A 27,192-nucleotide genomic window follows, 5' to 3' on the forward strand; every position below is an offset into this window, starting at 1 on the left:
CCAAATCTCTTTAGACAATGATGACACTGATGATGATGATGTTTTTTTTATGTCTTTCTTATTCTTTTTAAAGTATTGCGACACGACTGGGTAGAAACAGCATCTGTCTAAAAATAACTGCATACTGTCTGTATTTCAGAGAGTGTGAGCTAAACACCCCTTGATTTACCTCTAAGTAATTTTGTGTTCCCTTAACACTTGTCAAACCTCAATATTTCATCAACAAAAACAGTGGCTGATCCTTCTTTGTTTAACTGTTTTGGTTTTTTTTGACAACCAAACCTCTGAATACCCATCCATCCATCCATTTTTTCTATACCCGCTTAATCCAATTAAGGGTCGTGAGGGGGCTGGAGCCTATCCCAGCTGTCATTGGGTGAGAGGCAGGATACATCCTGGACAGGTCGCCAGTTCATCACAGTTATCTCAGTTATATGATCCAGTCAATTTGAAATTTTTCTCTGTAAAAATATTCCTTTTTGGAAGTTTGGCTCTACATGATGAGAAAGGTGTGGGTCATCAGCATTTAAACTAGCCAACAAAAAATAAAGAAAAAAACATTTATCTAAAAATATAATTCCCGATAGATTGTTGAGAATGTGATGTACTGGTTTCACACAAGATGTGACACCAAAATCTGCCTCCCTTTAAAAAGTGAAAGAAAAGTTTTAGCTGTCATGCTTCATTGTACAAAAGAGAGAGAAGCAAAAGTTAAGAGGAAGTGAAAGAGTAGCTGCTTTTAACAACAAAGAAAGCCTGCGTAGTTATAACAATGAGCTGTGCAAGGCCAGACAGCTGCATTTATCTGAAATGATTAATAAGAATGTCAACAATTCTCAAACTCTGTTTGTTATGGTTGAAAAACTCACAAATCCTCCTAAACAGTCAAACCCAGACCTCCTCTCCACTGAGAAATGCAACGAATTTGCCAACTTTTTTAGCCAAAAAGTCAAAACAATTAGACAAAACATTCACGCAACACAGACAAACAAGAAAACTAATCTGTGTCTAAAACCTAGAAATAACTCTGACGTTATGTCACAATTTAATATTGTTAATTTAAAAATGCTAGAGGAAACAGTGCGGCAGCTGAAATCAAGAACTTGTTCTCTGGACATAATACCATCTGACTTTTTAAAAACTGTTTTTACCTCAGTAGAAAGTGATCTCCTACGAATAGTTAACAGCTCACTGGCATCAGGCATTTTTCCCAAGTCACTAAAGACAGCTGCCATTAAGCCACTCCTAAACAAGAGAACTCTAGACGCCTCTATGATGAACAACTACAGACCTGTCTCTAATCTCTCTTTTATATCTAAGATTATTGAGAAAGTTGTATTTAACCAGCTCAATGACTTTCTGAATGAAAGTGGAAGTCTTGATAACTTTCAATCAGGTTTCAGACGTCATCACAGCACTGAAACAGCTCTGGTCCAAGTGTTAAACGACATCAGGTTGAATACTGATTCTGGTAATGTTTCAGTCCTGGTTCTGTTGGACCTCAGCGCTGCGTTTGATACTGTAGATCACAGAATCCTGTTGCACAGGCTGGAAAACTGGGCTGGACTTTCTGGAGCGGTCCTTAACTGGTTCAGGTCCTACTTAGAAGGCCGGAGTTATTTTGTTACAATTGGCAGCTATGAATCTGAGCGAGTGGCCATGACTTGTGGCGTCCCCCAGGGGTCAATTCTTGGACCTCTTCTGTTTAACTTGTATATGCTCCCTTTGGGTCAGATATTGCAGAATTTTAACATAAATTATCACAGTTATGCAGACGATACACAACTTTATGTGTCTCTGTCACCGGACGACTGCAGCCCAGCAGACGTACTGTGTCAGTGTCTGGAGGAAGTAAACACCTGGATGAGAGAGAATTTTCTACAATTAAATGAAGACAAAACTGAGATCATTCTGTTTGGTAGCAAAGAGAAGAGAGTCAGCGTTGGTAAATATCTTGAGACTCGGGACCTTACAATCACTGACCAAGTTCGTAACTTCGGAGTGTTGATAGACTCAGATCTGACTTTCAGCAGCCACATCAAAGCTGTCACCAAGGCAGCTTTTTACCATCTCAGAAACATCAACAGAATTAAAGGTTTCCTCTCCCAAAAAGACCAGGAGAAACTCATCCATGCATTCATCTCCAGCAGACTCGATTACTGTAATGCTCTTTTAACTGGACTTCCCAAAAAGAGCATTAAACATCTGCAGCTCATCCAGAACGCTGCTGCTAGAGTTTTAACCCGGACTAAGAGATCTGAACACATCACACGAGTTTTGAAATCTTTACACTGGCTTCCAGTCAGTCACAGAATAGATTTTAAAAGCCTGCTGATGGTTTACAAATCCCAGAACGGTTTAGGCCCAAGATACATCTGTGATATGTTCAGAGAATATAAACCTAGCAGAGCTCTTAGATCCAAGGACTCAGGTCAGCTGGTCCAGTTCAGAGTCCAGACTAAACATGGAGAAGCAGCATTTAGCTGTTATGCTGCCAACAAGTGGAACAAACTGCCAGTGGAGATTAAACTTTCACCAAATGTAGACATTTTTAAATCCAGGTTAAAGACATTTCTTTTCTCATGTGTCTATGCATGAAATATCTTTTAACTTATCTAGACTGTTGCCTGTTTTTAAATTCATTTAAATGATTTTATTTGTTTCTCTTTATATTCTTTTATGTATTTTTAATGCTTCTTACACTCCCTGCTGCAATGCTTTTATTTTATGTAAAGCACTTTGAACTGTTTGTACATGAAATGTGCTATATAAATAAATTTGATTTGATTTGATTTTGAACAACTACGAACAAACTTTCACACGGCCATATCTGCCACCTAATATTACTATTATAATCATCCAGTGTCAGTACAAACCATGCATCCATCACATCCACATTTTATCACAAGATGAATGGAAGAGGTCACCAATTCAAGAAACTTTTAAGTTTGTGTAATAAAATGAAATGTTGGAGCAATTTAATATCCACTTTCAGCTCTGCTCTCTTTTTGAATTTCCTTTATTTGCAATGAAAAAAACATAAACATGAATATTTCATGTCAATGCTCGAAAGAAAAAAAAGAAAAAGAAAGAAATTAAAAAATGAATTTTTTTCCCCAAAAAAGTACACATTGTGGGAGTGAAATTGTGAGAAGATTGCATTCTTCTGATGTGAACAGCACATATTATATCACAGCATTAGGGAAAACAGCATCAGTTATCTTACATCTGCAGGCATCAACAACCCTAAGAGAAACTAGGTGGGAGTTGAATTGTTAAAGTTAGGTTTCCTACAATGTTGTAAATATTTATTTCTCCTGGGGAAATACTGCACCGTGGTGTGGTGGGAAGTACTGTTGCTTCGCAGCAAGAAGGTTACTGGTTTGAATCTTGGCGTTTCTTTGTGGAGTTCAAATGCCCCCCCCCCCCCCCCCCCAAAAAAAAAAAAAAATTGTGAATATTTAAGCAACATGAGCTTGAGGACATGGATGAATACTGGTAAAATTAGAAATTAGTAATTAGTAACTTTCTTTTCATGGCTGGTCATATAACATAGAGTACTTTCCTTTAAACATTGAGTAAAGAAAATTCATACATAGAGGAGCTTTCTGTCAGCCTCATAACAGAGAGCTCATATAAGATAAAATAGTCAATACTAATTTACATGTAAGACCCCAGGCAAGTATGTCATGATTTTTTTGTCTCTAATGTAACCATGTTTGAGGCAGTATGCTACATTTTCAAGATTATAAGCGTTAACAAACTGGTAAAAATCTGTTAACTCAAAAGTACACGTTAAAGCTTTTTCCCCTGTAGGCTTGGAATAAAACTGTTTGAAAAGAAAAAAAGTTGCAATCATTTAGAGAACAGCAACTTCATGGTGGATCCACAATTGACTGTGCTTTAAAAGAATTATCATAAGGCACATAAAAATGATGGAAATCTTAATAAGAGGGAAATCAACCCCCTGTCCGATCATTTTAGGACGTCATCAGCAGCCAGTGAAGCCCCTGTGTCTTTTTGACTCACTCTCACCTGTTTCCCATCACATCACAATGGTGAGTTTATTGTATTTCGTCAGACTAAATACCCCCAGATTTGCTTTTATTCACTTGCAATAAGTAAAAGCTTTGTCTCCAGCTGCTAATTGCAACAACATGCTTAATCCCTTCAGTAGAAGCCAAAAGGACATTCACACACTCCTTCCTTTATTTCTCTCCAACTATACAGTTGTTCAACTTGTCCAAACTTGGTTGTTTGTCTGTTCTTTCTAAAATAGACTGTTTAGCAGCCAAGTTACTGTTTTCTGGGACCCTTTTGGCAAGGGTTCGGTCGTGCGTATGCAACTGAAAATACAGAGATAGGATCAAATCTACTCCTCAATCAAAGTCTTGACGAGTCATTTACTCAGACTTTCATGTAATTCTCAAATGGGACTCAATGCAAAGGTTGTCTTTTTGGCAAACTTTTAGAATTTTAGAGATGACATAACTGCATGGAAACTCATGGGAGAGAAAGTAGTGGGCAATTAGAAATGGGGAAAGAGTCGAGGACCTGTCTAAACGTTGTTTAAAATGGTAAAACTTATTCCTTTGTCTATGTTTTCACGTCCTTTAAGCACAATTTTTTTTTACAGACCCCTTTGATAGATTTGGGCAAGACTAGTTAAATACAAAAAGAAAGAAACTTAAAAAACTTAAAAAGCTACCTATGCCGCTTTGTATTCCTAATGCTGCAGGCCCTCCCTTCCTTTGCCGGCCTGCATTTCAATACCAATAAAGGGTAGGTGGTTTGACAAATTGTCCAGGACTGAGAAACCACGTTTACCAACATCTCTTCCTTTACTCCCTTTTTTTCCCTCCACATTCTCCTGCTTGTCCTTTCCTTATCCCCTTGCCCCATTCTCCAAGCCCTGCTATGTGTTATGAATTCAGATCTATCATTCTATGATAGCTGATCTATCATTCTGTCACAAAGGCAGGGAAGGGAGGTAGACTGTGGAATGCCCTGGCACTGAGAGCAGGGAAGGGCTCTGTGCACGATGCTATGCTTCCTCGCACATTCCCTGCTGCACCTCCACTTACCATCTTCGGCTCAGTTTGCCTGTCTGTTTTCATGATCCGTGCAATGCCCCAGCACCCACCCTTATGCATATTACCTGCACAAAACCAAACCCCTCGCCTCAAGTCATCGGAGCTTTAACCAAACGGTCCATATCTGCAATAACACAGTCCTTGACTTATCAAGAAATCCATCCCCAGGTACAGTACAAACCAAGGAAAGCAGCGGCCTGGGCTGCTTGACTGGGTGCCAGCTCTGGTCTCTTGTTACAATGAATAACACCCTGCTTGCCAATCAGATAGGAGACAAATTAAAGGCCATGCGCACAACATGGCAGACAGAACTGCCGGATTGAGAACCATTGTCAAAGTACCCAGGCTGATTTCACTGATACTGCTGTGTCTGACACATTTACAAAATCTATGAAACAATGAGACAGTGATATGAAATTTGTGTGTTATGTGTACACACTGGAACTTAGAATACTTCAGTACATGTACATGCAACATAGGATTTTTGTATTTGCCATACAAATATTTATGTATGGTTCTTACCCTTATAAAAGCTACCATGTGTTATGATTACATGTGTTTTACTGATGCTTTCACCGTTGTTAGCAAACTGTGTAACTAGATGAACTGCATACTCAGTGTCTGCAGTTTACCAGATCTATGTAAAATAAAGAAATATCGGTCCACGTGTTTGAACGATCTTTACTTGTTTACCGAGGAAGGAGTCTGAGGTAATGAATGGTAATTTGTCCCGTTCAGCTTCACTGACTTGCAAATGAAAACAGAAATTATTTTTATCCCGAGCTGAGCAGTGCTCACTTATCAAGGGAGTTGACAATCACTATTTTTAAGAATTTAGCAGTCGGGGGCTCTTTCTCACACGTCTGCACAAAGCCACAGCTCACAGAACAACAGAGGGACAGAGTCATTCGTCTATTTGCGACCAGCCCGGGCAGAAAAAAACTTAGTCAGGTGAATTAATATCAATCACTCCTCGATTTTGAATCTGTAACAACTGTGTAACACTAATGGGACGGCTGCAGATCAATGCCAGCCAGATGAACCATTTGTGAGTACAACCTATTCGGGTCAATGCATTTAGGATTCACTGCAGAGTTTAGGCAGCATCAAAAAAATGTTGCTAATTTTGCATGTGGGCACAAGTAAGAGGTGACCAGAATGGCAACCAGTAACATTGGTTTCTGGTAATATCATGTTGGTAATATCTTGACAGTGAAAATGTGTTAAATAACGCACATTATGATAACATACAGTCTCATGCTAAAGTTTTTGTTTTGAAAGATTTTGGAGTGAAAAAAAGGAAAGCTTGGGCATCCCAAGATATATTACAGATGACCAAACGTTTCATAACTTTATTTGAGGTTTGTTATGATTTATAGTTGCTCCGATGTGGCAAACCTTTTCAGAGGCCTTGAGCTCCTTAAAACAAACTTTGTAGTACACTGATTTTATTCAAATTAAGGTACCCCGCCTCTCGCCCGATGACCGCTGGGATAGGCTCCAGCCCCCCCGCGACCCGACCGACGGATTGAGCGGGTATAGAAAATGGATGGATGAATGGATAGACATAAGGTTTGAGACGGCTATAAGACAATATTCAAATAGCCTTTCTGAATGACGTGTTTCTTGTGTTGGGGTGGCCGTTGCTCAGCAGGAAGATTGGTTGTCCTCCACTTGAAAGGTCAGCAATTTGATCCCCTGCACCTCCATGTGTCAAAGTGTTCCTGGGCAGGACACAAAACCCTACATCTCCCTTGACATGTTTATCAGTGTGAGCAGATACATAATTCTAAAAAGTGCTGTTGTTTGTATGAAAAGAGAGGCATACTTTAAAGCTTTCTGTAGAACCCAGTAGGAGCTGAGAGGCACAGTATACATGTGGACAATTTGGTATTGCTAAAAAGGCAAACCAAAATCCCAATATGACTTCAAAAGATCTTTGTAGACACTAGAGTGCTGGTGCACTGCTCTACTCTGCAGTAGAGTAGACACTTGCGCAAATAAGATCTCACTGAAAGTGTCTTCAGAAAAATCTTTTCAGCTTCCTCACCACAAAAAAATCAAGTTTGAAAACTAAAATCTAAATGAGTCAAATTCAATTTGGAAATAAGTCCTATAGAAAGGGGGAAGACAACATGGAACGCTTTGGTGACAAAATGCAAAGGAAAAGAAAAATATGATGACATGAACAGTTGTCCAACTGTAAACCATTGTGTTGAATTCAATGGACCAAGAAACATTTTACTGAGAGAAGCAATCAAGTCAAGGACAGTTTGGAAGGGAAACTCACGCTATCTGTAAGAAAGATGAAAATTAAAAGGGAATGGTTTCTAGAGCAGGATAATTGTCCTTATAATTGTCCTTATAACCCACAATGGATTACTTCAAGAGGCACAAACTAAGGGTCATGTCATGGCCTTTAAAGTCCAACAAGCTTAACATCATCAAAAAGCTGTGAAAAGATCTCCAAAGAGCAGTAAATGCAAGATAGAACAAAAATCTCACCCAAGAATCTAGAAACATTTTGCAAAAAGAATTGGTGGAAATCCCCCAAACGAGATCTGAAAGACCTTTTGGTGCCACAGAAAACATTTAAAAACTATATTTGCCAAATAGTGTTCTACTGGGTGCTGACCATGTAGGGTGCTAAAAGTTTAGTTTCAGGTCCTTTTCTTTTTTTCTTTTTCTCTTTTGAAATAGTACAAGTTAGCACTAAATATTGAGTTATTCATGCTCTACTGAGTCAACTGGAAATCTATATTTTGTACATGGCAAACACAGCATGACTAGTTATTTTGCAAGTCACAGCAACCAAATAAGGTCAGTGAAGCTATGTTGGTAACAGTTCATGATGAAAAACACAATGCTGATTTAAATATTGAAACAGAATGTGTTAATTTTTCAGCCATGTTAAGGCTGTTGGGGTGGCAATGTTGCAATGTCATCACTTTGAAGGTGACCCTTAGCCTGGCTGACGCGTCCACATCTCGATGAGATGGTGGTCTGGGAACTAGGTGTGCATTTTCTCGTATTTGAGGCGTGGTTTACGAATGCCTAGAGCCGTTTATTGGGCGCTACGAATGTCTATCAAATGACGTCAGGTTCTTCCCATGCTGCTTTGCGCGCGATTCATAGCCAATTGTATCACTTATACCAGATGACGACAGAAATTCGACGAGGAAGAAGAAAAAAATGGAAGATAAAAGTAAACTTGCGCTCTAAGCTACTTAAATTGACAACAAAGTAGGCCTATATGCTATATTCTACATGAATTTTTATGTTGTAGAGTTGTGAATTTATTTTAATAATGGAGAAATTGAGCAGCCTTGCTTTGTTGTCTACAGTAGTAGATCAACCCTCATCTTACTTTGAAGCTCCCAGCTCCCAGAAGTGACGTCGACCTTTAGCAGCAGAGAAGCTATCAGGCTTGTGTTGATGATAATAATAAACTCCTGGACTATGTACAAACTCCCAAATGCATCGTTTTGTGAGTACAGACCATATTTGTACTACTGTAGAAGTTTGGTGTCATGACATGTGATTCTAGTGTGGTAATTTTGGAGATACTGCCAGGGTCCGTTAGCGCTTGTACTAAGCTATTCGGGATAACTCAGTAACTCAGCTGATGTTCAGCCAATATCGGAAAAACTTCAGGTGGGCTACTTGGCTGGATGTCACGGTTCAAATGACCCTAGGGTGAATCTACTCCGAAACACTTTCTAAGGCTGCATTGAACGGTAACGTTGTGTCCGCTGTCATGTTGGATTATCACTCTACAAGCTTCGGTGTAGCGCATAGACGTCGTCATCGTCTTGCTGCCCCTCCCCCCCCCCCCCCCCCCCCCGTTCTGTGATTGGTTCCCAAACTCTGGCAAAAATAAGGGCGGTGGTTTCCAGGCTGACTTTGCAGTGAGAATGAAATCGAGCGCAAAGCAGCATGGGAATTCCCAGGCTAGGTGACCCTTGCAGTTCTGAGCGAGCTGCTCATGGGATAGAAAGAACATTAGTACACAAATATATTTTCGCTACAAAATGAGCAGTAAAATGTTGTTTTGCAGTGATTTCAATCAATCCAATAGGTATGTTTTTTACTGAATTTCCATAAGCTCTACATGTTTTTGATGTTTGCTTCTTATTGGCAGAAGTTTGCACACCAGCACATAAAAAGATAAGACAGTGACAGAGTTGTTTCTATGCCTATGGACCCTCAGTCTTGAACAAAATTTGATCCGAAACATCCCTAAGAAAATTGCTTAAAACCAAGTCAAGATGTCGACCTCAGTGTACAGGGTCACACCTCTGATCTATATTCTACAACTACACTGTCCTGCAACATATGTGCAATACAAAAATGGCGCTGGGCTGTCAAGAATAAATCCAAATTGTTGAATCCAAGTGACAATCATTTAAAAAAAAAAACAGTTTAGTGGGACATAAATAGATTTTACTGGACGATGGGCTGTTGATATATACAGCCATATAAATAAGAACTGGCATTAAATTTATATTCACCAAGAATTATCATGAAGGTTTCTATTAAGACCAAACTCAAACATTTACAATTTCTAAAGATCAGCTTTGCCACAGCGAGTTCCTCATTTTCATATTTTTATTTTCTTCACAACTTCCCAGCCCAGTCCACTCTATTTTCCCACCTCTTTCCATCCTCTGCTGTTTGAATTTTCTTCCCCTGTCTCTGTGAGGAGCTGCATGGTGGGAGTGTGTTGTCTCAGTGCCAGGGCAAAAATAGACAGAAAATTACAGGGCCTTCTGAGAACACCCCACTGTGCAGTATGACCTCAAAATAACACACACACAGACATATACTCGCGGAGTCACATACAAATTTGAAATACACAGTATGCTGTCCTACTTATGTTTCCCATTCAGCCTCTTGAAGAGACAGTCGAGCAGACTGCCTTTAACAATGTGCCAACCAACAGTCCTGCACTAAAGTTATGTGCCTGAGAAGGAAACTCTGACTCTGATTCACAGATGTTAGTGTGATTACGGCCTCATCTCGGCTTACAAAGACACCCATACACACTCTTAAAAGTATTTGTACAGCTATGTATTAACTCCCTGGCCGAGGCTTAACTTCACCACTGCTATTTCCTTCCTATTCAATGATGATTTTTCAAAAAGAAGCCGCTGTTCAATTCTGCACTAATGTCTGAATCCCCATTTTATACATACTGTTATAACAAAATACGGTCCTGCCTTACTAAACCTCTGACACCACTTGTCAGCACTGTAAGCTTGAAAAAAAGAGAAAACAGGGAAGAGATGAATGAACATCACAGGTGTTTGTCATACTCACCTTGAGTGAGTCAAAACAAGCAATGACTCTGCCATTTTCCACTTGGCAGCTCTTGGCAGGGTGGGCGAACTTGCACTCATTGTCCGGTCGTGAACAAGTTCCTCTCTGAAATTCCCGACAGACCTCCAGCGTCAGCCACTTTGTGTCCCGTATCGGTGTCACACTCACCGCCATTTCAATGCAGGCAGGAGGAGTCGATAAAGGGGAATAGATATCCAACAAATGAAATTATGTTTATGTCTTTGTTTTTCTAATAATTGTAGGACAAATGTTGAGAAAGAATAGATAAAGGACATGGGAGAAAGCCAGAGTTCAGTAGTTTTGTCCCCAGGGTCTAATTGGAATAAAGCCTATGAGGCCTTGGACTTGCCTACCACCTGAGGCCCATCCTAAGAGTCTGTTAGTGGCTCAAATAGGAATTCTTCAGTCCCTGTCACCCAGGGCCTGTGCTGAGGATGGCCAAAGAGCTCTGCTTTGTAATCTCTCTCCAACAAAAACTCACACACACCAGTTCTCTCAACTTGCTCGCTCCTCAGCTGAACTTTCAGATGAGACAAACGGCAAAACACATTATCGATCAAGCTGGCCCATGATGAAAGGGTGCAGGGCTGGAGGAGGGAGGGAAATATGGAAAAAAGAAGCAGAGAAGAAGGACAAGGAAAAGAAAGGTGGAGTGGACAGCAATGAAACAATTTTCTTCCGCTCACAGGGACCGATAAAAGCTGTTTGCCTTCAGAATCAGGCTCTATCTGCAGAGAAGGGGGAAGTGGTTGGCCCCCGCAGAGGAGCGCTGAGTGGCGTCGATGGAGAGAGGTCTGGCTGGCAGACAGAGCAGAAGGGAGGGAGCTGAGAAGGGAGGTGTCAGTGGTGTGGAGACAGCCTCAGTGGACGGGGCTGGCAGTCCTGGTGCTCCTGGTGTGGCTGGCAGCTCCGGCAGACATGGACAGGCACAGAGGCACAGGCGGCTTCAATGGAGCCAAACAGCCACAAGGGTCAGCAAATGAAGGCACTTCTCTCTGTGAAGAAGCAGTAAAGAGTGTCAGTGGAGTAGGGCTTAACGCACGCACATGCTTACAAACACAAGGCTGATGTACTTACACGTACAAACAGATTCATACACACAACTTTATAATGTTTCCCAATCATTCTGTTGTACATCCGCCTTCTCAGAAGCCATAAAATAATCTGTGAGGGTCGAAAATCAAACAGAATATAGCTAACTGCAAAACTCAATTGTTTTGACATAGAAAGAGACAAAGAGAAAAAGAAAAAGAGGGAAAAAAGGCAGAAAGAAGAAGGTTGCAATTATATTCATTATTCTGACTCCTTTTTCAAATAAGATAAGATTTTTATGCATTCCAAGAGAATAATCAGTTTCACAGATATGTGTCGAAATAACCTGCTTTCAGATCTTAAAAATACTGAGATTATAGAAGCTTATGTTGTAACGTTGTAATCATTAGTAATGATAGCTCAGACATCAATAAAGAAATAAGAGTGATTGAGCATGAAGGCAGTGATTAGTGAGTTATCAGTCAGCCTATTCCCTGGAGAGATTGAAAAGGGCCAAACAGCTCGGTAGATGGTTTCAGCATTATTGCTGGCAGGTGGCCAGGTAAGATAGTAGAATAATGACTGGATAGGTCACTATGAAGGGGAGAAAAAGAGGAAAACAGACAAGTTTCTGAAATTCAATCAGACACAGTCATCCAATAAACCCCAAAACTCCATCAATCAATGATTATGTCATATCTATTAGTTTTGTTAAGTTTTAAGTTCCTGCTTAGTCTCTAGTTTTTGCCATGTTTTCATTAGTTTGTCTTGCTCTGCCATCAGCTTCACTCACGTCACCTGTGTTTTTCCCCTCAGCTGTACTCACTCCCCAATCACTCCCTCAGTATTTAGTTTCCAGGTCTCCTCATGTACTTTGCCAGATCCTCACAGTCCCTTGTGTCAAGTGACTGTATTCATGTCAAGTCAGGTTTGTTCTTTATGGTTTTTTCACAGTTTTAGTCAGGTTTTGCTTTTTCATAGTTAGGTTTTTATATACCGGCTCAGCCACACTTTTTGTTGTCAAATTTACAAAGAGGTGCAGCACAATTGGTCAAGTTTTGTTTTGAATATCTGCATCCGGGTCCTACCTTCTCCACGTCACGTGCGACGCATACCTACTAAACGTGACAGATTCAGCTATTTTCGCTTAAAATTACACCCCAAAACCTACGTCCTGAATGTGGTCACATCACTTCCAGGACACCCACACAAATGCAATGTTTTTGTGAATATGTTATCATGCAATATTAATATGACCGTTATCAAATATGAAGGAGCCAGACAAACTGAAATCTATAGAAACTTTAAAATTACTTGACTGAAAAAGATACATTAGTTTATCTGTTATTGCTTTATTCCCAAATATGCAGGCTCAGGAATATGCAACTCCTTTTTCAGTGGTGTAATGAGTCAGTATCAGGCCGCAGTGCAATATGGTAAGAGCAGATCCTTCCCACTGCATCATATTGCACCATAAGCTATTTTTTTCTCTTTTTATATATTGCTACATTGTGATATGGATGTCTGTAATTACCCAGCACAGCATGCAGGCACATCTTCTAATTCTAAATCATCCAAAAATGTCTAATGAATCTATTTAAATAAAGAAATGTATATTGAGTTATTAATCAAGATTATGTTATGTGAAAAAACAGGGTAGCTGTCGCTCAGGAAAAGAGATGCCCTCCTTTGCAAGGTTGTTGGTTCAATCCCCAACTTCTCAGTCTGCAGGTTGAAGTCTCCTTGGACAAGATACTGAACCCCATATATCCCCAAAATGTTTCCCAAACTTTAAATTGCTTTGAATAAAGCAGAATTAGCCATATGGATGGTTTGATTTGAATGTTTGATTAATGAGAAGTGAAACTGTTAAAATAATGAGTAAACAGATTGAAGATGCAAAAAAAAGGAGAGTCTGAACAGGTCAGCTATACATACCTGGCTTTTTTGCAATTGCTGAAATACTAACATATAAGCAGCACTTGAACGAACAAAAGAGATTCTCTGCTCATACCAATGTTGTATTTCACTGATTCAACATAATCCCAGTCCACTCCAAAATGAAAGAAATAATCCTGCCAGTGCTTCAACCCTTCATAAAGTTGCATAAAATCCTCCTTGGATCATACCTTAGCATAGGAAAGAACATGCTAAAACATTATAGCACTTGTGTAAGTGAAACTGATTATGTGTTCCTAGAGACCAGATGTCCTGCACTTGTGTGAAAAACCCACTCTCAGCTGGACCAATTAAAATCCAGGCATTTTTCTTTCTGTACCCTAAAAGGGCATTCTGGGAACAGAAAGTAATATACACTGAAACCAAAGATTACTCTGGTTGAAGAAGGCACCATCGATCGGCCACTGACTGTAAGCCGACATTTTCAGCTTGATAAAGTAGGTCATGACCTCTGACCACCTATTAGACTTAGATATATCCAATTCCAGATCTATGCACGTCAAATTTACAAAGAGGTGCAGCACAATTGGTCAAGTCATACCACGTCTGCACAGTGGCGCAGTAATTTCCCACAAGTTTATATGCTCTTGGGGTGGAAACTCTTTACGCTTTGTGATGCTCTCAATTTTTAATTCATGTGAGGCCAAAATAATCCAAGGAAGGATAATTGTGAAAGTGTTCGAAACATTAACTTAATCGGATACTTAAAACATCATCATGCTGATGTCAGTTTTGAAGAAGCAAGCAAAGACAAAGCAGCTGCAACGAGAGCTGAGATCCAGCCACAAATGGAGTGTGCAACTGTCCGACTCTCTCTTGAAAAAAACAGTGTCCTCTGTTAATTTTTTCATGTTTAATAAGGTGGGATGAACCTAAGGCTGGATGTCCAATAACCTTAATATCTAAAAAAAAAAAGAATTGACATTGCAATCAATGCATCACTTAAAGTCATTTCCATCTTTTCATCATAAAACGAGCCTCGAACATGCTAATCATAGCATATTTCAAACAATTACAGAGCATTCTCTTTTTTTTCTGCTGTCTCTTATCCTTTAATGGGGCTCACACAAATACAAAAATGCTGGTTTGAGGGCAATAAAGGAATAAAGAGAAGAGGGGGCAAATAAGTAAAAATAAGTGGCCAAACATTGGCTGCTTATGTATTACACTCTTCTTATATTTGGACCGGTCACTGGGCTGAACTACTTCTCCAACCAAAAGCTGATATTTTGGGCAGTATGTCTGTGTGGTTGCACATATAAAAGCAATAAGCCAAGCTAGCCAACTGTATATGGTAGGGTGGTTGTGGTAAGAAGAGGAAAATACAGCGAGAACTACCATTTTCAATGCATTACATATGGAGTGGCAAAATGAGTAAACCAAAATGCCTGCTCTTACTCACATCCTGGCCTCTCCTGTTTCCTTTTTTCACTGTGTAACACAACTAAAGCCCTCACGTTGGTGATGATAGATGGATTTTTTTTCAGATGAAAATTAAAACAGGAGGACCTTTATTTTTAAAAAAAAAGTGAATTACTTTAAGAATATTAAAGTTTAAATTTCTTAAAAAAGTGGGTCTCATGTTTGACTGTGTAAAAGATAATTCCATCACATTCTTTAATTTGTTTTATTTATGTCTGATGGAGTGCACACCCCTGTTTATTTTTAGCCTAAAGGCCAACAATAACATTTTTAAGAAGAGGAAGAATTTAAAAGCTTGAAATTAGCACAACTTCATAAAACCACATGGTGTTGTGGAGACATGCAATGGGAAAATTATAGAAACTCAAGCTTTTGTTAGACAGACATTTTCAAGGATTTCTGCCAGTACAAGGCCTATCAAAAAAAGTAACTAAATACAGCTTTTGGTGTCTGAACACTATTTCTCACTTTTTCTTTTTAATTGCTTTTCCTTCAGCTTAAGAAAAAGCAACTGAAAACAAAAGTAACAATGGCCTAATAGATTCGTGAAAAACAATATCACTCGGTAATTAAAGATTTCCCGGTTAAAATATTTGCACCTATGCTGCACTACCAGCACTGTCTCCAATCCCGAAAGAAAAAGGATTATCCTGCTTCTAAAATCGAGCAAACAGTTTGACATGTCTACAACAAGTAAATGTTGTTTCCATCACTAATTGAGACACAGTTTCTGTGGCGCTTGCAGTCATGGTTCATGGTTTCTTTTGTTGAATGTCCTGGTTTTGATAGGTTTAGCATTGGTTTCACTATACTTCTTAATTTTGTAATGCTACTGTTTTGTGGTCAGTTAATATTTCTTTATCTGTGTATTATTATTTGTAAGAGCTTTATGCCTTATGGTTTTTGTTTAGTTTTGCTTCCTGTTCCGGTTTTACACTCAGCCATTATCTCCATAAGTATAAATTTGTGCAGTGCCAAATTGTTGCAATTGTAGGTTTTGTGTGTGTAAGTTGATGGCGTTGATTTATTTGACACATATCCTCTTTCCACCTTTAAGCAAGTGTTTGGGTTCTCCACGACTACTACACCAATCATTGACACCAGCCCATTATTTCTACATATTAAATGCCACCAACATATAACTTTTTTTTTTCTTGATGGCTTGCTTATTTCACAAGTTTTTGCAAGATCAGATAACCACTCTGATCTGATCAGTCTAGAATCAAAGTTTCCTTTTCATTGTCTTAACACTGAGTGAAAACATCAGCATATGGGCGGGTTAAATCCTTGTTCCCAGTCAGAAACTAGCCATGCTCTGAATGAACACAGCCATATGTTCAGCTGCATCTTGGACTGAAAACTTCCGATTCTTGTAACCCTGCCATCAGGAGCAATTCCCTGCTGTCATAGAAATGATCCGTACTCTTCAGATCAGAGCACTGGAAGAGTGATCTTCAAAGTCTCATCCCAGATACAACTGCACAGGCACCAGCCTTTATTTGGAACATGGTTAGTTTCCGTGAATAGATATTTCACATACCTGGATGCTTTCACTCAGTGTAAATCATCTTGCTTTGTTCAATGTACCATGTTATCAAGGTTCTAACCCATGAAGAGCTGAAGTGCCCTGTAAGCATGGGAACAGATTTAGCCTTTGTTGCATTTGGTCTCAGTGGGTTCAGATTTGGAAAAGGGGTCGGGGTATCAAAATCAGAAGTATGTATCAGTACCCATCCTCGAGATGATTTAAGTGTGCCTGTCACTAAACTCCTTTCTAAAAAAAAATCTTCCTTAGTCTGTCCACAAATAAACACTGACATTTTATGTTGCGGATACCTGCACAAGGTGAAACTTTCAAGCAAACCAAACAGTAAGCATGTACAGCATATTGGATGTATTTGTAAAGCATGAATGTATTTTAGAAATGGCATCAAGCACCTAACAGTATAAAAAGCCTTTATTTGGAATGTGTTGAAGTCATAGATTTTGGCATAGAGCCAATGTGAGACCAGAGCAAAAGTCTACATTATATTCAGTAGCACTGACTTGTTTGTGCTCTGATATCAAAGAGAAAATGCACAATTTATAATAACTGCATGGATGAAAAGGAAGCAAACAGCCAGAAAACTCAACAAATTTGATTCGACAAACTTACTCTTGAATCCTCAAGCAATGACATGCTAGTTTTCTCAAATAATTTATGCTTTCTGTGTACTTCCATTGTATTTGTGCAACGCTCTGATGGAAACAGCTAAGTCAGAGTCAATAAATGGAGCTCCAACCTGATATGTATTATTAGTGCCATTTCAACCCAGAAGAATGAATGAGGCTCCTGACATGAGGTTCACCTCAAAACACACCAATGAAACAAAGGGATATCAAATGTGAGAAATGACTCTGGCATTGAGGAAATATATAAATAAAGGAGTCATCAATAAGCATCTTAGCATTTGTGAATAATGCATGTGGCCATTTCCCATAGCCAGAGGCAGAAGATATTATTACACCATCAGATCAACTAGCCAAGGTAATAAGTTGGGGTAGAGGAGGCGGTGGAGATGGCTGTGGATATGACGCATGTGTAAATACCCCATTCCCCTTCAATCCAAAGTGTGCACATACACACATACACTACATCAAAGGTGCATAGGGCAAAATATTGGCTAAACATTTCGTCTCATCCCAACTCAACCTGAGCTGTTGACATGTGGTCCATTCAAAGTACAGTGTAATGCCAAGAGTGCCATCAGGGTTCATGTCTCCGCTTGGTGAAAGAACGCCATCTGATCTTGTGCTAAACTGTGCTAAAATTGTGCCACTTGTTTTGGGCCAAAGTCAGGATTATCTAATGCTTATGACACCACTTGAGGAAAAGACATTCTGATAAAGCCCTGCGTGACACCACTGCTGCTAAATTACTATTCATTATAACCCAAGCACACATACACGCATGATAGGAATAACTTCATCTTATTTATTCTAGTCGACAACATTCATCTAGTTGGTAACAGTCTGGTTGTAGAGCAAAATACATATAAAAAAAAATTATTATTGATAATCTCTTAACCAGATGAAGAATCTCAACCATGCTAGAAGGTACAAGAGGTTGTCTTCAGGCACAGTGGAGCTTTGAAAAAACGTTTTTGATCAAATGTAGAATGTATAACAAATGTTTTTCACAAGCTGAGATGAAGGCGCTTCCAATGGAGTTAGCGCACTGAATGGATGTTATCTGTTGTTATCACTCCCACCGATATAGCCAGTAGATGCCCTTGTCTGCCTCATAATAGGCTCAGAAAGCTGTCATCGTCCATTGTAATCACAGATAAACAAATAGCAACCCAGACTGCATTGAGAATAAGTGCATTTACAATATTCAGAGGTATCGAATTGTATATATTTCAATCCCAAACCGAAAACGGGAACTTTTCGAAAGTAGTTTTGTTGTGTGAAATAGTTTTGTGGCGTAATACAGCAAATGAAAACAGATAGTGGAAAGTCAAATTAAAACTAAACGCCAAAAATAAAAACCAATCGGGTGTCAAAGCAAACACCTTGTTACCCCTCCATATTCACTACTACTGATCATGTCATGTGTATTTGAACTCTGTATGCACTCAGTTGCTGTGCAGAGTGTGCAGTTACCAAAATGTCAGGTGATTACTCTTTCCAATTGTGCGCTCACTGTTACTGTTGATATGTAGCCGTGTGTGTGTTTTGTAGAGACGCCGTTCTGTGTCTATCTAAATGAATAAGAGTTAGCTGCTCTCTTCATAAAAACTGTTTTCACTCAGTCCTTTTGAAAACATGACTGCCGTTCCTTCATCATGTCTCTAACTGCAGACGCAGAATAGGGTCGAGAAGTCGACGCCTACAGATGACAACCCCTGCTTTAGGGAGAGCAAGCATGGCAGACCACCCCAGTCTATCCAAAAACACCATTGTGATAGTACACATTGATGCAGTACTGGGTCTCCTCTGTTTGGCCTGTTTGAATTACCAAAGAAGAAACAGCAGCAGCTTAGTCAGTGTGTCTTTTGAGAAGTATAAGAAATGTGTCACTTCTTTGAGCTTGTTACTATGTCAATGCAATTTTGGTCCGTTTTTTTTTTTTCTGTCATGACCATGAATTGTTACAGCGAATGCTTAGTTATTCGTCTCTATTACAATACCTGTCATTCATATTGATGCAGTTTGGCCCAGTATGTTAATTTTTATCTGTGTAGATACCTATTTCTTGCTTAGGTTTGTCCAACTGTCTATGCAGGATCGCTCTCGCCCAACTCACAACATACACACCACAAACCATTATTACTCTTTGTTGAACCGTTGAACTTTTTTCAACTTGTTTTTTTATAAAGCACACTTTGTATACACCCCTTTGCTTTCCCCTTGTGAAGGATGATACCCGGAGCAAAACTATGAATGCTGCATCTCTGCTTTTACTCTCTCAACTGAACACGAGTGTCCTGTCCTGACACCTTGAAATGACCGCTGCCGCACTTGGAGATGCATTCACATAATCTTACAGAGAAAAAAGAAAACAACAACAACAAGACAACAACTGTCCCTCACAGTAAAACTGTACAATGCAGAAGTCTCTTGGGGTAAATTCTTGCATCAGACCTATTCAGCTATCAGTTCCTTTGCCTCCAAATGTGGATTCTGTGCTGCACAAATAGGTGACCATGGTTTACTGAGTTTCCACGGAGTTAGGGAAGTACAACTACTGGCCATATCTATGGGAAATATGACAAATTGTAACAGAAACTTCATGGGCTAATAATATCCAAATGATATGCTTACATTTAGTGATTACAATTACAGACAAAGTATGGTTTAAGCTAACCCATTATCTGAGTATTAGTCTCGTTGAAATTTTCAGTTGACAGCGCTGTTAAAGAAAAGGTAAAGAAAGTATCACAGAAGTTATTCTAAATCATTCTGAATTACACAGCTTGTAATTAAGCTTTTGAGTACGTTTGGTACGGAAGATCTGTTTCTTCATGCATTTCCTCATTCCCTGGTGTTTGGGCTTTTTTATTCTGCTGTTTTTCAGAGCAGTCAAATCAACCTCATTCGTGAATCTGTCGTCACCACCCTGGTCGAATGGTCTTCTTGCCCACTAGCTCTTATTTAAAACAGTCTTTTGTTCTGTCAGTCCACCACCCAGCCACTCTCATGAAACCTGCCTCCTCTGCATCACCACCTCTTTCTGATAACCAAGAGGTCTCATCAAATGTCTTTGAAGACATCGTCTTCCAGAAGTTGTGAGACAGGCCTCAACTCTGACAATGTTTAAATCCAGGCTGAAAACAGTTCTATTTAGCTGTGCATATGACAAATGAAATTATTTTATCTGCACTCTGCTTTTAATTAGATTAATTAATTAATTTTTTTATGTTTTTTGGAATGATTTTATTTGCCTTCTTGTGATTTTATGTAGCTGTAAAGCACTTTGAATTGCCTTGTATACGAATTGTGCTCTACAAATAAACTCGCCTTTGCCTTCTCTCTATTCATCATCCCAGGGGGAAGTCCTATCTTATCCCATTCCTTCCTACTTGTCACTGCTCCAATGAGATGACCAATCAGAGTCTAATCGCCAAAATGACTGTTTTAAAATAATCCTTTGTGTTCTCTCCTTACTGAACAACCATATAGTCAGTCATTATAACATTTCACTTAAAAACACAAAGCCTGCAAGTCAGCATGCTCCCGGCATCATTGAAAAGGTCACTAAGTCAAAAAGATTAATCGTCTTGGTACTGTAAATGTCTCAACAAAATGTCAAGGGGTAAAAACGTAGTTGTTTAGACTATCTGGTTTAAAGTTGCTGACCAACCATGGACTGGCAAACCAACTGAAAGACTGATACTGCTAACCCTGGACTGACAACAAATAGAACATATACAGGAGTCTGTTCATGACAACGTGAGCACCAATTTTTTAGCTTGACATTGAAGCACATATTGATATTGATGTGCACCATTTGGAATTGCTCATGAGGAATTCCACAGTTAACTCAAGCCAAACTCAGCCCTGCACGTGAGAGCAATATACAGAGAGAGAATGAGGGAAAATGGGGTGAACAGAAGCCAGACATCTGAGCCACTCACTTACCTTGAATAACTCCAACTGAAAAGACAAAGATGACGAAGACTAAGAAAAGTAAGATGAAATGAAGAGAGTGAGAAAGTTGGTTTGTCAATGTTAGATTTCCTATGACACACTGATCTCTGACACACAGCAGGGAGAGAAACAAAAAAATGAATATGAGGTAAGAGAAAAACAATTTGCTTCAAAACAATTATTTCCAAAGAGTCAGTGTTTAAATGAGATAAGTTAAAGTGCCCTCAGAGTGACTGTCCAGCCATCAAAAGGCTTTGTTTGTTTAGGCAGAAAGTTAACAGTTTAGACATTCCTTAAGTGATACAAATTCAGTGAAAAGAATGTGATCATGCTGTCTCTTTGGATCTTGGAAAATAGAGTTTATGAGAGAAAGATTATTGGAATTTAGCTCAAATGTAAACATGCTAAATTGGCAAGTCAGAAGTCGGTGGTGTAATAGATGCAACTTTCACAAAGCAGCTGAAAAAGAGGACGTAAAAAAGAGGAAGAAAAGATGGAAGGAGGGAATGAAATTCAGTAGCGTGAGAGGTTAAAGGGCGCTGGCTGCAGCAGCAAGAAGCAGATGCTGGACGCCTCATATTACACCGTATCACCAGCTGACTAGTATATCATCTATAAACGACCTGAGCTGCCCTTTACACTATTAGAAGCATAAGGGGAAGTTGGAATGGGGGAGGGGAGTAAAGGAGACCAGTAGTTTAGACAGGAAAAGGATAGCTGCTAGCAGCAGAGTGACCGGAAGCGAACAGGAGTAATTAGTACAAGTTAGTGAGAGGCAGAGGTTGGGATCAGGTAGAGAGAATGAGCAAATTAAAGGTAAGTATTGGCAGGCAAGAAACTTGAGGAAATAGAAAAGTAGGAATGAAAAAGCAGATTACATTACAAAGCAGTGCTGGCACTCTGCAGTGATACCATCTTGACATTTCTCATTTCCCTTCATTTATCTTTCTCTGATCCCCACCTGTTCTCCTTTTTTTTGTTTCTATACACTCATATGCTTTTCTGTTTTTAGCTTTTTCTGTCCCCATGTGTTCTTCTTGTTAAAAATCTGCTCGCCCTCTGTTAAGTTGCACTGAGGGTGTCATGTGACATAAACAACTGTGTGAACGTGGCTCTTTTAATAGTAGCTGTCCTCATTTTATTCGCCCACTGTCTCAGCCAACTCTATCTCTCCTTCTCGCCGTCTCTCATCTCGGTCTTTGTTCACACAACACCTTATGCTGCAGTACCACAGTGATATGCTGCAAGGTCATCATTGCTACGGCAACTGGATAAACCATGCTTAAAGCAAGGACAAAGTGGTTAATGGGGTCAGGTCTAGCTTAATATCATAGCCATATGGTGAAAACGGCATGAAAGGCTTTAAATATTGCCAAGACTTCGGAATAGACTCACACCCTAAACTCATTGACTGTCCTTTACGGAGGGAAGGACAATGCCTCTGACACCCAAATTATTGAAATTAAAGGTTCAATATGTAAAATTATTAGTTTAAAAACTGTTAAAAATATCCATAAGAGTTCAAACTATCACAAAAATACCAAGAAACAGCTTTTGTGTTAAGTCAAAGACATATTACACACATATTGGCCAAAGCTAGCATGCTTGCTTTTGCTGTCAGATAGCCTTGTGTAGCCCCACTTTGTTTGAGTTACTGTAACATCCAGTCCGCCCTTGGTAAAGTATTAGAGGAAGAGGTAGCACTCCCAAGCATCTGGGTGCAGTCAGAAAAATAGCCTCCTATATTCTTCTCCAAAGTACTTTTCCTTGACCTTGTGGAAAATGTCATAGGGTCAAGAAAAGGTGTTGGAAGAAATTATTAAGAATTGCACTGCAATGAGAATCTTTCACAAAGCTTTGATGTGCCTCTGCAGCACTGAACCTACAGCTGTTCGAAAAATATTCCATAAAATGAGCATTGAGCATTTGTAGACTATATGTATGTCCTGTTAGAATAAGATACGATATTCCTTCACCACCAAGGTTGGTAATTGAAATAAAAAGAAAAATATATATATATTGTTGTCACAGGCTTTATTTACATCAATCTGTCAGTTCATCTGGATGAAAATAATGGAGCATCAATTAATATGATACGGCAGCAAGGAATTGTAGGACGGTCCTTTCATAAAGGAATGGTCCAGTGTTTACAAAGATCATACAGGAAGTACAGAATCCCCTTTTTTTTCATGGCTGCCACTCAGATACTTCATTTTACTCAGTAAAGGAAGCTTCCTAACCAAAAACTGTCTGTTCGACCTGAATCCATGCTTCTTTTGATACAGTGTATGATTTGTCAGATGGTGAAGGGCATGCGATCAACTAATTAAACAGTAACCACAGTGATGGCTTTCACTGAATCATATCTAAAATTATTTCCCTGACTCAAAACTTGCCTTAATAAACCCAAAGTCACAATTCCATTACCATCTGATCTTACGTCTTAATTTATTTTAAAATGATGTAATTTAATTCATTTTGAAAGAATGTAATGTGATTATTTGCCTTTATAACATTTTATTAATTTGCAGGTGCTTTCATCCAAGGTAACTTAGGGGTGAAAAACTTTATATGAGCTTGCGAACCACTCAAGGACATCTGTCTTTACAAAATAATGTCTAGACGGAGAACAGAAGATCCCCAACCTCTGATGAAAATAAAGTTGTATCTTATTGCAATAACAGAGACAAAATCTAAAATTCCCCTCAACATTGTTGGCAGGAAGATCTTCTTCCTGGCCCATACATAACGAATTCTCATTTGAGCCACATTTGTACATATCAGTCCAGGCTATAACAAAGCCAAATTAGATAATAGCTCTGTATTTTCTCTTTGCCGTGGAATGACTGTATGAGAATACAGTATAACATATGTATTATCAGTAAGTTCCCAGGAAGGTTTCTTTAAGAATCAAATGAACATCAAATGACCTGAATCGAAAAAGTTGGCATTGTTAAGCATGCATTTAAGTTTGTTTAATGGTAAGTGTCATAATTTAAAGTCATGAAGAAAAAAATCACGTCAAAGTTGATAAAGACCTTGTCGGTGAGGTTGTATCCAGGTCTCCTTGGTTAAAAGTTTGTTTGTAGTGATAAAACACTAATTCTGCTATGTATCTTTGCACTGTGCAGGAATGTTTTCTGTTGGCATTAATCTGGATGACACCGCACAGCAAAGCTGATAGAACAAATTTACATGCAACACTATCAAGGTAGGAAGTTTTTGATTTGATCTAGACTCGAGATCTAGATTAGATCTCATAGATTCATAGATTCGTGTTGTTTTTGATTAGTTTGAAACAGCTACATTTACTGTCTGTCCAATCAAATCAATGTTCACTTCTCTAAGTAACCTGAGTCCCTGCGAATATGACCAGCTGACTATGCCAAAGAGTGGGGTTATAATTTAATTTTTCCTTCACTGCAGCCAAAGTTCGAAGTTTAGTTTCTACGCTAATCAATGTCTTTGCATTTAGGCAAATAAACAAAAATCTACAATCAAATGTCTGCAAAACATTGTCCTGCTGAAATAACTACAGACCTCCCAGGAAAAGATCTCACAGAATCACCACAAATGCTGGCTTTTGCACTTTCTCATTGATACTAGCCTGGGCAGTGTTTCTCCTTTTTGGCCTGTAGAACCAGACATCAATGTTTTTTCAAAAGCAGCAGAAACATGGACTCATCCGACCACAAAACACATGTTCACGATGTTTTCTGTCTATCTGAGATGAGCTTTTGTCAAGAGAAATTGCTCGTATTTCTGCTCATAGTGTATACATGGTTTGTTCCTCATGTAATACAGTTTCAGGTTAGTTTTCTGGATACAGTGGAGAAAATGGTTTTCTGAGTCACTCCTGAACCCACATGGCCATATTGATCATGGTGACAAGACGGTTTCTCATGCAGTGCCGCCTGAGAGATTGAAGGTCACGCAGAGTCCTTGGACTTAGATTTCCTCGAACTGAATCTTTTCTCAACTTTATTCACTGTAAATGTTTAAAAAGCCATAGTTCATAATTCTTATTTTTTAAATCCATGATTTTCTTTGCACAAAGGGATGACGATGGTGTCGCGACCCATCCTTGCTTGGAAAGACTAAGCCTTTGGTGAATGCTCCTTTTATGCCCAATCATAACCAGACAATTCATCTGCTGATTGTAGAATCTTCCAGAATGCTATTGGTTGTTTGTTTATTCCATAAACATTTCTGTCCTTCTTTGTCTCTTTCCCAACTCTTTTGACTGTGTTGCTGGTATCAAATTCTAGAGTTGTACATATTTTCTAAATACAATGAGGTTAGTCAGTGGAATTCATTTATTTTGTGCAAGTATCTTTTAAATGAACAAATTACAGATTTCGCTTTTTGTTGCATTCATTTTCGAAGACTTCAAAACTTTAATGGAAATAGATTTGTACTTAAGGCAAAGATGTTGCACTTGGTCTCTGCAGTATCTCAATCAAATCAAAACCTTTGCATAATACTGATCAGTAAGAGAAGAGCAACTTGGTCACAGATTAATAATCTTGGATCTTGTTTAGGTGAAAAGGTTAGATCAAACAAATCCTTGAAATGTGATGCAAACATGCTCTTTATTCAGCAATGAATACTCATGACATTTCCATAGTATGTACCATGGAGGTAATGTTAAACTTAATTTAATTTCCAGTACATAGATTATTACTGACCACAAACCATGAAGCAGCAGATTTCTATCAGCTTGAAAGGAAAATCAACGTTAAAGATGAATGGAAGGTCAGCCAGGGCATTGCTATTCAGAACACAACTACATGAGTATGGTGTGTATGCATATGAGCAGCTATTCCTCATTCTCTTTTTACCTCACACACACATAAACAAACTCAATCTACAGTATTTCTCCCTCCTTCAGCTGTAAGACAAACAGAGGGGAGGAGAGACGAGGAGTGCAGTCAAGTGGCACGTGTGCAAGCTGTTGTCTGTGCTGTGATATCAGCACAAGTGTTTAAAGAGCTTAATGTGCACATACAGACAGCGGGTGAGGCATTTATAGTGGACCAGAGATGTGAAATCACATCTATTTTAAGATATTTCTTTATGTGTGCTATGGACAGAGGTAACTAGATGTTTTCTACACATATGGACAGGTAGACTTGCAGATGCACCGTCACTCCAGTGTGGCTACCTGACTGTTGTGATGCCACTGTGGTGTAATGCAGCGGCAGAAAGGGTGTCACTGAGTTCATGGACATAAACCAACTCACTGCTAGACTAGTCTGCTCAGGAATAGCAATGGAGGAGGTGTGTGTATGAGAATGTGTGTGTAAGAGTGTGGGTGGGAAGATTGAGAAAGATTAGAAAATGGCTAGAAAAAGAGAAGAGCCACGGAAACAGAAAGACAGACAGGCTAAGAGAAAGACAGCGAGTGAAAGATGTCCAGGGTACAGATATGTCATGGTTAGAAGGTAGGGGGACATATGCCAGTGACAAAGTGCCCACTTTGAAAAACAAGCTCCCCAGTGTTGATTCACCACCTTGGCATGTGGCATTTCAAGACACACACACATGAGGTCACTCCTTTTTACTTTGACTGTCTCTCTTTGCTCCGATCCGCAGACACATGTCAACCTGCATGCAGCTGTGAATGAGGGAATTACATAAACAAAAAGGGAGGAAGACAATGATAGACAGATGGACAGACAGGTAGACAGAAGGGAGGTACAAGTGGCATGTCCTGTGAAAAACAGAGTGGAAGTGTTCTGCGAATAATGAGATGGGAGCAGAGTGGGAGGGAGGTTTCAGACAGAGAGAGGTACAATGAGGACTGCAAGATGAGAATATATTATAAAAAAGACTTGGGTTGTGGAAATACTTGATAGGGGACTGGTCAGTAACAACAAGATGAATTCTAATTAAAAGCTGAATGGCTGAAAGCATATTAGCACAATGGTAGTGATCACGAGCCTCAATAATTGAAGAATATTAATGCTTATAATTTGTCTCTCCATTGGAATTTTTCACATTCCAGAGTCTGGAATTTTTGATCAAATCAGGAAATACCAAAAGAGTAGATGCTCCCCAAAATAAAATATCCACAGTCAGCTTTCCAAATCTCTCACTTACACACACACACACACACACACACACACGCACAAACATGCAGTGCAAAATCTGTTACTTGTCATCAGAACAGCATTTGGCCAAACAGGGGATAATCTGTACTCTTCTGCTGTCT

General features: G+C 39.2%; 1 protein-coding gene across 8 annotated transcripts in view; it reads right to left on the reverse strand.

The window, feature by feature from the left end:
• LOC142388255 (muscleblind-like protein 1) overlaps window positions 1-27,192 on the reverse strand; it is a 74,990-nt gene that overhangs the window by 38,277 nt on the left and 9,521 nt on the right. For 7 of the 8 annotated variants that reach the window (XM_075473296.1, XM_075473297.1, XM_075473301.1 and 4 more), the window contains one exon: window positions 10,413-11,428. The exons of the other annotated variant lie outside the window; for it this stretch is intronic. In XM_075473296.1, the coding sequence (XP_075329411.1) occupies window positions 10,413-10,586 (174 nt within the window). In that variant the 5' untranslated portion in view covers window positions 10,587-11,428. The remainder of the gene's footprint in view (window positions 1-10,412; window positions 11,429-27,192) is intronic. 8 annotated transcript variants of the gene reach the window in all.

The sequence above is a fragment of the Odontesthes bonariensis genome, chromosome 9 (assembly GCF_027942865.1).
Source record: "Odontesthes bonariensis isolate fOdoBon6 chromosome 9, fOdoBon6.hap1, whole genome shotgun sequence".
In the NCBI taxonomy this organism is placed as follows: domain Eukaryota; kingdom Metazoa; phylum Chordata; class Actinopteri; order Atheriniformes; family Atherinopsidae; genus Odontesthes; species Odontesthes bonariensis.